This window comes from Molossus molossus, unplaced genomic scaffold, assembly GCF_014108415.1.
Source record: "Molossus molossus isolate mMolMol1 unplaced genomic scaffold, mMolMol1.p scaffold_m16_p_11, whole genome shotgun sequence".
In the NCBI taxonomy this organism is placed as follows: domain Eukaryota; kingdom Metazoa; phylum Chordata; class Mammalia; order Chiroptera; family Molossidae; genus Molossus; species Molossus molossus.
Genome location: NW_023425346.1, coordinates 61618338 through 61630962, shown reverse-complemented (window position 1 = coordinate 61630962; position 12625 = coordinate 61618338). Strand labels below are relative to the sequence as shown.

Below are 12625 nucleotides of genomic sequence, written 5' to 3'. Positions count from 1 at the left end.
CTGAGCATTGGAGGATAATCCTGCTCAGGTCTTTCTTTGCTGCTCATACCCTGTACTGGCTCTGGAATAAAGAATAGTTTCCAGATTGGATCAGGCCTGGAAAACTTCACTCATCTTTTCATAAATCCCTAGACTTGGATCCTTTTTATATCTTTCAGATGCCTTCCCTCTCACAAACTCTTGGAGTTTTACAGTTAACCTTTGCTCCCATTGTTCCCTCTGCCTGTCACGCTCTTCCCACTTTTTTGGTCCAGTTATTTCTAACCCAGATGTCCATGATTCCCCACAGAAGCTAACAGCCTCTCCTCCCACAGCACTTTGTACATAAATTTTGACTTATTATACTGTATATCTCACCACTAGACTGTAAATTCCTTGGAGGCAAAGAGGATGTCTCTCCATTTGCATTCCCCTTGAGTCCAGCATAGTATATACGGTACAAAGTGGAATCTCAATAAACGTATGTTGAGCAGAATTCATGTTCATTGAGGTTTAGAGAGGTTTCTGGAGCATTCAGCCCTATCATAGATGGTTAAAATCAGAGAAGTAGGTGTCATAACTAACAAACTCTGTTGGGAATTGCAGAATGATTCACAATTAATGTTATCTATATTTGAATACTGGAAAAAAGGTACCAGTTTTATTATACGATTACCACCCATCAATTTGTCTTGTTATTGTGTCCTGTGAATTGTGGATGTATAAGAAATTAGAATCTCATAAGCTTTTCTTCCTACTGTTATACTTTGCTCAAATACAGAATCAAGCTGTCTAACAAGCAATTTGGGTTTTCCATGCTGCAGTGTTTCCTGCTGAATCATCTGATCCCTACCAGTGTGTTTGTCTTTGTAGAAAAGTTCACTTCCACTAACCACCTGTTCTAAAATTGCCTTTATTCCTGCCCACCTTTATACTTACTGACTTCTTGTTGTAGGGAGGAAATAGGAAAGTGCTGATGTTGTTTCTGAGCTTTTTCATTATAGGTGTTCAGAAGGTATCTATATCTTATTGAGAGGCATTTTCAGACTGTTCTTCTACGTTCCCAGACTTCAGTGGTCAGGAAAATTCTAGTACCCTAAACATGTGCTCTATATTCAACATAAAGAATTTGATTGTCTAGAAGATGATCTAGTAAATCACATTATAATTCCAGTTTATTAGTAAACCTTTAATTTCATGAGAGTGCTTGTATTTGCTAGGGCTGCTATAACAAAGCACCATGGATTTGATAGTTTTTTTAAAAATTCCAAGGTCAGAGTGTTAGCAGGGTTTATTTCTTCTGAGTACCTGTCTCCCTGGCTTCTGTGTCTTCACCTGATCTTCTCTGTGTGCCCCTCTCTGTCCTAATCTCCTCTTCTTATTAGGACACCAGACGTATTGGATTAGTGCCCACCCATATGACATCATTTTACCCTGTTTACCTCTTTAAAGGTCCTATCTCCAAGAGATGAAAGATGAGAAAGAGAAAGAGAGAGAGCGAGAAAGAGATGGGGGGGGGGGATAAAGGCCCTATCTCCAAATACAGTTACATTCTGAGGTGCTGGGGTTTAGGACTTAGGACTTCAACATATAAGTGTATTTTTTTTGGGGGGGGACACACAATTCACCCCAGAACAGTGAATAATAGGCAGTTTAAATACCACTCAGATAGTAAAGAGATACTTAGGTTGCTGAGATACTTTTCAGTGACTAGTCAATAAATATATGTCTACTTTCCCTTTTCATAGATCAAAATGCTGCCTTCCTTTTGCTCATAACCCCACCTTTGCTGGTTTCTTGAAGTCGCTGGCTCCCCTGGCGGTTGTGGAGGAAGGAATGCTAGTGCTCCTCTCTCTTTTAGAATTCGGAAATAAAAATTTTGTCAGAAAACAAAAGGGTACTTGATTACTCTTTTTTAAAATAATAATAATAACAATAGTAATAATGCTACCAATTTATTGAGTGCTTATTTGGGGCAACTCACTGGGTTGTAATTATCTCAACCAGCCTGCAGTTATTATCTATTATTATCTATAACATCTATTATTACTGGATGTTATTATCCCTACTTGATATGAGGAAACAGGTTCAGAGAGATGAAGTAACTTGCCCTGGATACTTCTTATTTTGCTTTTTCTCCTCTAAGGCACCTGTTGGGTCCTGAAGGACTATCAACTGTGAGATTAGAATGTGGAAAAGAAGTGAGGGACATATGAAGCTCATAATCACTTGGCTTGTTAGTGGCAATTTGAGACCTAAGGGTCCCGGAAGTTATGGACTCCAGTGGTTGAATTCCACACGGGTACAAGTCTGAAGGTGTAGCACAGTCTCTCTCTTATACTGGGTTAACTGACTCTGGGTTGCTTTAGGCCAGGACCTTTGGACTGTGGGCTGAATTGAATAATGGTTGTCATCGTAACCATGATTCAGAGTTGGGCTTAGAAGAAAGGTTTGGGAGAGGCGATATGAAGACAAGAAGTATTACCAATTTTTTTTTATGACGGAAATATAGGAAAGTATTACTGGAAGATGCTTGGAATGAGCTAAATCAGTGGTTGTCCACCCTGCTGAGTATCTGAATAATCTGTGAAGCTTTCCAAAGCACAATGCCTGTGTGCCCAGAGATCGTCATTGAAAGTGGCATTGGCCTGGACATCTGTAGTTTTTAACAGTTACCTGAGTAAACCTGATATATAGCCCAAATTAAAAATAACTCATGAGCTAGACCAGGGGTTGGCAAGCTACAGCCCATGGGCCAATTCTGGCCTGCTGCCTGTTTTTGTATGGCCCATGAACTAAGAATGGTTTCTACACTTTTAAGTGGTTGAAAAAAGTCACAAGAATAATTATATTTCGGCCCAGCTGCGTGGCTCAATGGACTGAGCTTCACCCCATGCACCAAGAGGTCCCAGTTTGATTCCTGGTCGAGGCACATGCCTGGGTTGCAGGCTCAATCCCCAGTAGGGGGCGTGTGGGAGACAGCTGATCATCTCATGGATGTTTCTGTCTTTCCCTTTCCTTTCCTCTGTATCTAAAAATCAAAAAACATATTAGAAAAATATATATATTTTGTGATACATGAAAATTACATGAAATTTAAATTTCAGTGTTTATAATGCAGATTTTATTGGAGCACGGCCATCCATGCTCATTCATTGACATATTGTCTATGGTTGCTTTCACACTACAACAGCAGAGTTGAGTAGCTGTAAGAGACCTACAAAGCCCTAAACTATTCACTGTATGGCCCTTTAGAGAAAATGTTTGCTGATCCCTGAGTTAGGCTAAGTCAAGCTCATCAACAGAGTTGGTTTAGAACTTAAAAAGGAGACACAGGTTTGTGTAACTTGTGTGTTTGTGTAATGTATTTTGCATTTAATTTCGTGCGTGCTTTTTTGGTTGTTTGTTCCCTGGTTGATGGATCTATAAGTTCAACAAATTTTTTTATTATAGAGGTTTGAAACATATACTTTCCCCTTCAAAACATACAAGTACAAAGAACATAATGTCCACAGACTGTGATAACCAAGACCTTTTCAATATGGGGGTTCTCCTAATCCCTTCTAATGTCCATTTCCTATCCCATTCCCACCTCCTCAGTCTGTTCCTTTTTTCTTTGTGTCTTTCTCTCATCCTTCTGTTTCATATCTGTAGTTCATACCAGCTGGATGCTCAAAGCATTTCTTTTCCTTGATCCAATGTTTGAAGAAAGGGTAATGTTTATAGGAATGATTTTAACATAAAAATATAGTTGAGCAAGCAAGATTAGGAAAATACCAGTGATTGTCATATTGGTTTATTTCTTTTACCCTCTAGTTTTCATCCACCTGAATTTAGAAAATAAGAAAAGCATTAAGGCTAGGGACATTAACAGAAAATGGAAAACAACCAAGAAAGAGAAACATCTATCATCAGGTTGTGTTTTGTACAGAAAAGCAGCCACCATTTGCTTCCAACCCAGCCCTTCCCGTTCAGAATGAGAGAGATTATAACCTTATGCTTGAATATACCACTTTGGGTCTTTTTTTAAATTTTGTTTTACTTATAATTTTGGTGGTGGTGATTATGAGGGGGAAAGTAATATATGATTTCATACTTAAAACAAAAAATAAGCATGTCACAATTTAACTAATAGAAAAAATTATTTGATTTCCAGTGTTTATTATTCGTCACTGGATGATAGTTTTGATGACTTTGAGAGTCTCCTTGTGACACTGCTTGGTGTCTTGGGTATTGCAAACAAGGCCACATTCATATTCATATATTCTCATTTTCATCCTGTCCTTCCCCTATCATAGTGAAGTAGTTACTCTACCAGGCATATTTACCCTATAGCCACCTGGAAGGAAGCCAGCAATGTCATTACAGATGGCAGTGTGCCCAGACTATCTTTAAAAAAGTAACCCTTTCTGCTACTAATTAAGCTTCAGGAAGAGTGATATTCACCTTTATATTAACAACCATTTTTGAAAGACTAAGGGCAGATATGTTAGAAGCAACCTTCTTTTTTTAATTCTCACCTGAGGATATTCTTCCATTTATCTTCATATGGAATGGGGAGAGAGAGAAAGAGAGGGAGAGAGAGAGAAACATCGATTGGTTGCCTCCCACACGACTGGACCAGGGCTGGGGACCCAGCCGAAACCGAGGCATGTGCCCTTGACCGGAATTGACCCTGCGACTCCTTGGTCTGTGGGCTGATGTTCTAACTGCTGAGCCAAACCAGCCAGGGTGAAGCAACCTTCTTATTTATTGGTTAAATTTAATTGTCCTTTAGCTTCCCCACTTCTAAGTTTGGAACACTGCTGGATAATGGATGGTTTGGGCAGGGGAAAATAAAGGTAATATCTGGTAATAAGTTATGTTTTGTATCATATGCTGGAGCCCCGACTTATTTTCTTTTGCTTTCTTCAGGGTTCTGTATATTGGCCTGGCTTGCAATACAGCTCGCTATATTTATATTTCCTATCTGGAAAATGCCTGGACGGTTCTCCCCATGGAAGTTCTTCAAGGTAAGTTAAGAGCTCGAATTATAATTATTTTTCTTCCTGACTGTGCTATGACTATGTAAAAGTTCTGTGGCCTTCAGCACCTGACTACAAGGGAAGGGTGGATCTACTCTTTTATCTGATTTTGAGGTGGTTGTTAAGGACGAGGTGACATCAGTGGGGCTGGTTCTTCAGTTATTCTGAATGCTGTTCTGTGTTTGTTGAGCCAAACAATGCTGGATTTGACCCACACCCTTGTGATTCAACAAAGAAAGAGGAGTCTAGAATAAGCTGTTATATACAATTGTTAGGCATACACATCTGACAGTGTTTTTAAATTTAATGAATTTATCTTTTAAAATTGTGGTGCTTTGTTTTTACAGGATAACTACACTTAATGAAAAAGGCTATCATAATTACTTTATACCTTCAGTTATGTTTGTCACATCTAGTGATTTATAACTAAAGCTATAGTCAGGCTATTGTTTTCCCTTTAAATCTTTGCTCAAATATGATTTCCTTTTAAATCTTCTATTTGCTTTAATGCACTGTTTACCTTTAACATATAAATTTGAAAAAAACTCCAAAGAGGCTCTTTCCAGGTGGGCTAGGAGCACTGAAAACATGGATATTTATTCTAAGCTCATTGCCATGTTAGCTCATGTATTTCCAGACTATATACTGAGAACCCCCGTTAGCAGCTTGGCTAAACCATTTGGTCGTTGGCATTACAATTAAAATAAAGGTTCAGAACAAGGTATTTGGATTTGAGGTCTTCTGGGACAGCCCAGGCTCCTAATTATTAATTGTACTAAATAGTCTCTGATTATATACAATTTCATTAGCTTATAGATGGCTATTGTCATTTTCCCTAACCCTGAGGATGCAGACACAGCACAATCAATGTAATTTCTTATTATGATACCTAAGATGAAAGACTTAAAATGACTCTTCCTGCAAGTGGCCTGAGGTGACCTCTGACAATGGTTTGCTATTCACTTGACCCCCCAAAACCCACAAAATCATGCAAATCAAGAAGTTTAAATGTTTGTGTTCACTGTATGAACATTTGTGAAGCTACCCAGGCCATCAAGGATATGCATGTCTGAAAAGCCACTGAGTATCTGAAGGATGTCACTTTACAGAAGCAATGTGTGCCATTCCACTGTTACAGTGGTAGACTTGGACGGTGTGCCCGGGCTAAAGAGTGGGGATGGACACAGGGTCAGTGGCCAAAAGGAGTGCTGAATTTTTGCTGCACATGCTTAAAAATGTAGAAAGTAATGCAGAGTTTAAGGGTTTAGATGTAGATTCTCTGGTCACATCCAGGGCACCAAAGCTCCCAAGATGTGGCGCAGAACTGACAGAGCTCAAGGGTGGACTAACCCATACCTGAGCTCTCCCTGCCACACCGAGAGGCTCGTTCCTGGAAAAGAGCAGATTCTTTCCAAACCAGAAGAGGATGTTGCACAGAAGAAAAAGATAGCCCGGAAGAAACTGAAAAGCCAAAAACGTATGGCCTGGGAGTAAATTCAGCATAAAATAAATGCTAAAAAAAGTAAAGGCAATTATACATCTGAACAAAATGCAAGCTCGTTCATCGGATCCCATCATGGAAACGGGGGGAAAGTGTATCCTAACTGAAAGGAGACATAATTTATATTCACACTATAATTATAAAATTCAAATATATACACACTTTAAAGGTGCTTTTCTTAGGTCTGATGCAATGGTGCAGTAATCTGGAAACTATAAAGTGCTTAGGCCTGAATTAGATTATTTTGTATTCCAGCTCCTTAATCTAACAGCTCTGTGTCTTTGGTCAAAATGCTTACTCTCTCTAATCCTTAGACTCTTGTGCTATAGATTAGACTGATATGAGTATTAAATAAACTAATTCATGAAAAGTATTTAGCACTTTAACTGGCACACAGTTAGCCCCTGATAAAGGTTAAATAATAGAAAATAACAAAAGTAAGGTAAAAAAATTATAAATAAATAAAAATCAGGACCAGGGGAGATACAGGGTAGGGGAAAAAGTAAGTTTATAGTTGTTTGTATGGAAAATAACACAATAGTTAATAAATAATAATATAAGAATAAACTCTGTTATGTGTATTCATAATTGTAAACCTACTTTTGTGAAACCCTGTATAATTTAGAAGGTTCTACTCTAAGAAGTTAAATTGCAATTACTCATTAAAAGCCTGGACATAAATGACTAGTCAGTGCACACTGTTCTTAAAGTTATCATTGGGGAAGTGAAATTTGTCAAGGGCATAATGCCAGCATGTAGAATTTACGAAGGCCCCCCAAAACACTGTTGTATCAGTTACAGACTTTTTTTTTAGAGCAACTCATCTTTTTTTTTTTTTTTTTAAACTTGTAAGGTGTAGCTTAGAAGCTTTATTTTCTCTGTCAATTTTTATTCATACATGAGATTTGAATGTTTTCTCCAACCTTACTCAGGGTACCTGTTACCCACAAATGCTTTCTTCCTCATATCTCAACATGTAGACCATGCTTGAGTTTCATTTTAGCATTCTTTTGCTCAGCTGTCATTACCTGTCAAGCCCTGTGCTAGGTGCTGGCTATGTTTGTTCTCCTCAAAGAGCTCAGTCTGCTTCTCCTTCAGGTAAATCCTGCCCCCTTTCACTCATCTGACTATAAGCTCCATGGTGGCTAGGGATATGTTTTGTATATTGTCATATTCTCAGAGCAAAGTAGGGCTCTGGCACATAAGTCTAGGTGCTCAATAAGGGCTGTTGAATGAATACATGAAGGAGATGCTTGTAGTGCTGTACTTTGGTGGATGTACTATAACAGTAATTGTTGTGTGCCTTATATAAAGTCTCTTCCATGGGACACTCAAGGAGGTTCATGCAGCTGCTGTTAGGTTCACTGCTCTTTGTATGGTCCTCTGCTAGGTTTGGAAGGTCCATTTTGTTGGTGGCCCTGACTTTGACATAGATACTGGCTTGCTGTTCACCTGCTGTTTCCTCTTCTTCACAGACACACACAGACTATTTCCTACTCTCCATTGCAATTAGGTATGACCACATGACTGATGCTGCAGAAATGGAATGTAAGCAGAAATGATGTGTTCTAAACCCAACCCATAAAAACTCCATTGTGCCATCCTCCAATCCCTCCTCTGCCAGCTGTATATTGGTGCCCAGGGTAACCAAGTGCTGAAAATGGCAAAGTCTCTGCAGCCTGGGTCCCTGAATGACTATAAGGAGCAAAGCTGCTACTCATCCTGTCCCCTGTCCAGTAGACTTTATGTGAGCAAGAAAATAAAACATCTAAGGTTTATCTGTTACAACAGCTAGAATTGCCTTAACTAATACAGACTCCTTCCTTTATTGCCTGCCCAATAGAGGCCTTTTTGTTTTTAGGAATAAAAGGTCTCTTACTGATTTTCACCAGGATAATCTTTCAGAAGCTTTTTTTTTAATCCTAGCATTTGAGAGGTGCACTGAACTAATCAAAATGTATGCTTTGGTCCATCAATGGGAAGGGTTTGTCACAATTAATTCAGTGTGCTAGTGCTAAAGGGATACTTATGTTTTGTTCAGTGAGCATAAGCCAGTGGCAGAACAAGAAAAACAAAACAAAAAATTCTAGTTCACCAATAGTTTGTCAGTGTCCACCCATTATGATGTAATTTCCCCAAGCCAAGCAGAATTTTACAAAGAGCAACTGTCAGCTTGGGAACAAAGGATTTTTTTCTTCCTCATATATGCTGTGTATTGCAATAGAGCATTCCTATGCGCCAAGACTGAATAATCTTGAAATGCATGTTGCAGAATCAGATACCAATGTTGAATATTATAAGGGAAAGAGTTATTTGGGGTCATATAAAAAACTTGATAATATGTATGATGTGAGCTCTTTAGGGAAGAAAGGAAAGAAAGTAATAAGAGTGTATTTTTTAAATTAATGGATTGTTGGGCATGTTTGATATTATCAATAAGACTTCTCAAGGTAGATGGGTACATTTACTATAGAATATTTTCAGTAGTTGTCATGAGGATTTATAGTGTAGTTAAGCATTGAAGTTCTAAATTTAGACACCTTGGGTTCAAATATTGTTCCACTACCCTGTTGTCTGTGTGATTTGGGAGAGGGGCTTTAATCTCTCTGTGCCTTAGTTTCCTTGTTGGAAAATGAAGAAAAAGGTCATACCTGTTATTGGGAGGAATAAATGGGATAATCTATATAAAACAGCACAATTCCTATTAGAGTAAGCTGCTGCAATATTATTAATGAAAAAAATTTTATGTTAATCATAATTATTTCTGATGGTTCTAGGTTATTAAAATGTTAGTGTACCCCCAAACAGTTAAGGTTTTGGCAGTAGGTAGTATGAAAGTATCTCTGTTTCTGTTAGGTGTTGAAGATAATCCTGAGAAATTCCAGTCAAGGTAAGGAAGGACTGAGAAGCTAAGTTTCTGTGACCTGTGTGGTGTTTGAGAGTCACTCATTGAATTGCCACTGAAACATATTTATGAAGTACCTATATATGAGTTGGTATTGAATTATTATTCAAAAATATCAGTAGCTTTGTGACAAGTAGTCAAAAAGGGTTAACACATATTGCAAAGAGGATTTGTGTGCCTTTGTTACTGTTATCAGCATACAGGCAGAGTGGCTTTCATTCTTTTGTTTTTAGTACCAGAGAACATTTTTTTACTGTATGCTTTACTATTTTTTCCTTCTGTTAATACCCTGGGCTGCTTTACAGAATGTAGTTCCCATTATCTAATCCGTCTCAAAAAGCAATAAGGAAACCCTAGCAGTCTAACCATAGAGAATCTTTTATATCTGTCACTTAATGCCAACCAACAAATTCTAAGAATAGTTTAAAAGCATCCTGCTGGAAAGGCTTCAATTAAATATTAAAAGACTCAAAGTTTTGGAAAACCCTTAGTATTTAAAAAAAAAAAAAAAAGAGGGAAGAAAGAAGGAAACTCTATTATTGGAAGATTTTGTGTATGCTTAAGCCTTTACACTTAAGAGAATAAATGCTAAAATGATATTTGATCTAGAATTACAGCAAAAATATATTTATTTATTTTTATCACATAAATACATAGACCCATCTTTCTCCACTTATAAATCCTGCAATTGATTAATTAGACATGGACACAGTAAATTTGGTTGCACCATTAAAGTGTCTTTACAACCGTTTGACGTGGTTTCAGATCATTGATGATTTATCTTTAAGAAATGATTTACAAAACCTATGTTAGATATTACTGTTGAATATAAATTAATTTTGAATAAATTCATTTTATTTCTTGGGATATTTTTTAGTTTCTTCCTGGTGTTGTTAAAGAAAAAATACATGTATCCGAAAAGAAATGGAGTTGACAGAATCTTTAATAGTATGTTTAATAATACTACTGTGTCAACTTTTATAATTATGATTCTATTCAGGCATTATTCAGTTCTGAGAGAGCCAGTATTATCTAAAGTCCCAAAATTGTTTAGCCAGATAAAGCAAATATTTTATTTGACTTCTATGGAAATTAAATAAGTGTGCATACTAACTCTAATCAGCTAGTCCATATTTCTGGTTAAAAAATAAGCTAGTTGAAATGATATATAAGCCTAAGAGAAACTATTTTGATGTGTTTCTGTTAGCTGTAGGGCATATAATCTAACATGACCAGTAAAAATAGTGTTTATTCCATTATGGATCTACTTATGTGAGATCATCCCTGGTAATTTGATTGTATATATGTCAGACACTGTGAATTTTTACCTTGTTGGGTGCTGGATATATTTGTATTCTTATATTCTTGAGCTTAGTTCTGGGACACAGCTAAATTACTTGGAAATAGTATCATCCTTTAGGGTCTTGCTTTTAAAGATTACTTAGGTGGAACCACAGCAGTGTTTTGACTAGGGCTAATTCTTTCATAATACTGTTTTGAGTACTCTATCCATCCCAGGAATCAGGTTTTTCCAGTTTAGCTGGTGAAACCAGTACTATTCCTGGCCCTCTGTGGATTTCGAGTACTGTTTCTGTAATGCTTTTCTGGTGGTTCTTTCCCTGGCTTTGCAGAGTTTCTCCACAGGCTTTTGCTGATCATACTCTGTTGAATACTTGAGGGAAGACATTTGCAGATTTCTGGAGTTTCTCTTTGTGAAGCTCTCCCCTCTCTGCTACTCTCCCCTGGATCTCTAGCTGCCTTGGTTTCCCCAGACTGTCATCTCCATCTCCTCGACCCAGTGGTTCCCCCTTTATGCCTTGAAGCTTTCAAACTCTAACCAGGCAGTAAACAGGGGATCCTCATTTCCCCCCCTTTTCTCAGAGATTATTGTCCTTGTGGCTGATGTCCATTATCTTGGGAGCTATTATTTCGTCCAGGTTTTGGTTGTTTCAGGAAGGAGGGTCAATCCAGTCCCTGTTAATTAAATTTTGGCCAGAAACAGACTCTTGTCAGATTAAGTATTAAATTTACATTAATTTTTAGTTTAATTTTCCAAAGCACAGGTTAAGAGTTTCTAATGACATTATCTCCAAATGAGATTATTTTTCAGGAAGCAAGTCCATGACTTGGTCTAGGCAGAACCACATGATTTCTTAATCCCTTCCATTTATGAAACCTATCGTGTCATTATCTTTTTATTACATTTAAAGCAGTGCTCTAATAAAGATTTAAATTCAGACAATGTGCAGTTGCTTTACATTGAAGTAGTGATCACATTTTTTTACCAGTTATCTTTATTCTCACCTCCCTCCCAACAAATGGTGAAGATATAATGAAACTGGTAATGATTCATTGTAAATGGTCTCTACACTTTTTTGGAAAACAAATTGGAATTATAACATAAAAATTGTTGTATCCCTTGAATAATTAACCCCACCTGTAGATTATAGCCACTGTAAATAATCTAAGATATATAAAAGCTCTATCTCTAACAATGTTAATTATGTTGCTAATTATAATAAAAAAAGGTAATAATCTTAATGTTAATATAGGTGCCCAATAAGGGGTTAACACCCAAAATATATAAAGAACTCCTACCACTCAAAAGCAAAAAAAAAAAAAAAAATCCAAAACCCCCAAACCACCTAACAATGCAATTTTAAAAAATGGGCAAAGGATTTGAATAGACATTTCTGCAAAAAAGATATAAAAATGACCAATAAACACAAAAATAAAAAAGTAAAATATACTCAACCTCAGTCAGTAGGGAATGAAAGCACATCAAAATCACAGTGACATTATACCCACTAGGATTGCTATTATAAAAAACACCAAAAATAACAATTGCTGGTGAAGGTGTGGAGAAATTGGAAATCTTGTGCATTTCTGGTGGGAATGTAAAATGGTGCAGCTATTATGGAAAATAGTTTGGCAGTTCCTCAAAGTTTTAAAAGTATTACCCATATGACCTAGTAATTCCACTTCTAGGTATACACCCAAAAGAACTAACAACAGGGACTTAAACAAATACTTGCACACCAATGGTCATCATAGCAGTAGCATTTATAATAGTAGCCAAAAGGTGGAAACAACTCAAATGTCCATCAACAGATGAATGGATAAACAAAATGTTATCCACTTATAATGGTATATTAGTCTTAAAAAAGAAGGAAATTCAGACACCTGTTACAACATGGATGAACTTTGAAGACATTA

At 37.1% G+C, this 12625-nt stretch overlaps 1 protein-coding gene across 4 annotated transcripts in view; it reads left to right on the top strand.

Moving 5' to 3' along the window:
• The window catches only part of MFSD6 (major facilitator superfamily domain containing 6), an 84821-nt gene that overhangs the window by 58123 nt on the left and 14073 nt on the right, over positions 1-12625 (top strand). For all 4 annotated transcript variants that reach the window (XM_036254119.1, XM_036254120.1, XM_036254121.1 and 1 more), the window contains exon 3: positions 4894-4991. In XM_036254119.1, the coding sequence (XP_036110012.1) occupies positions 4894-4991 (98 nt within the window). The remainder of the gene's footprint in view (positions 1-4893; positions 4992-12625) is intronic.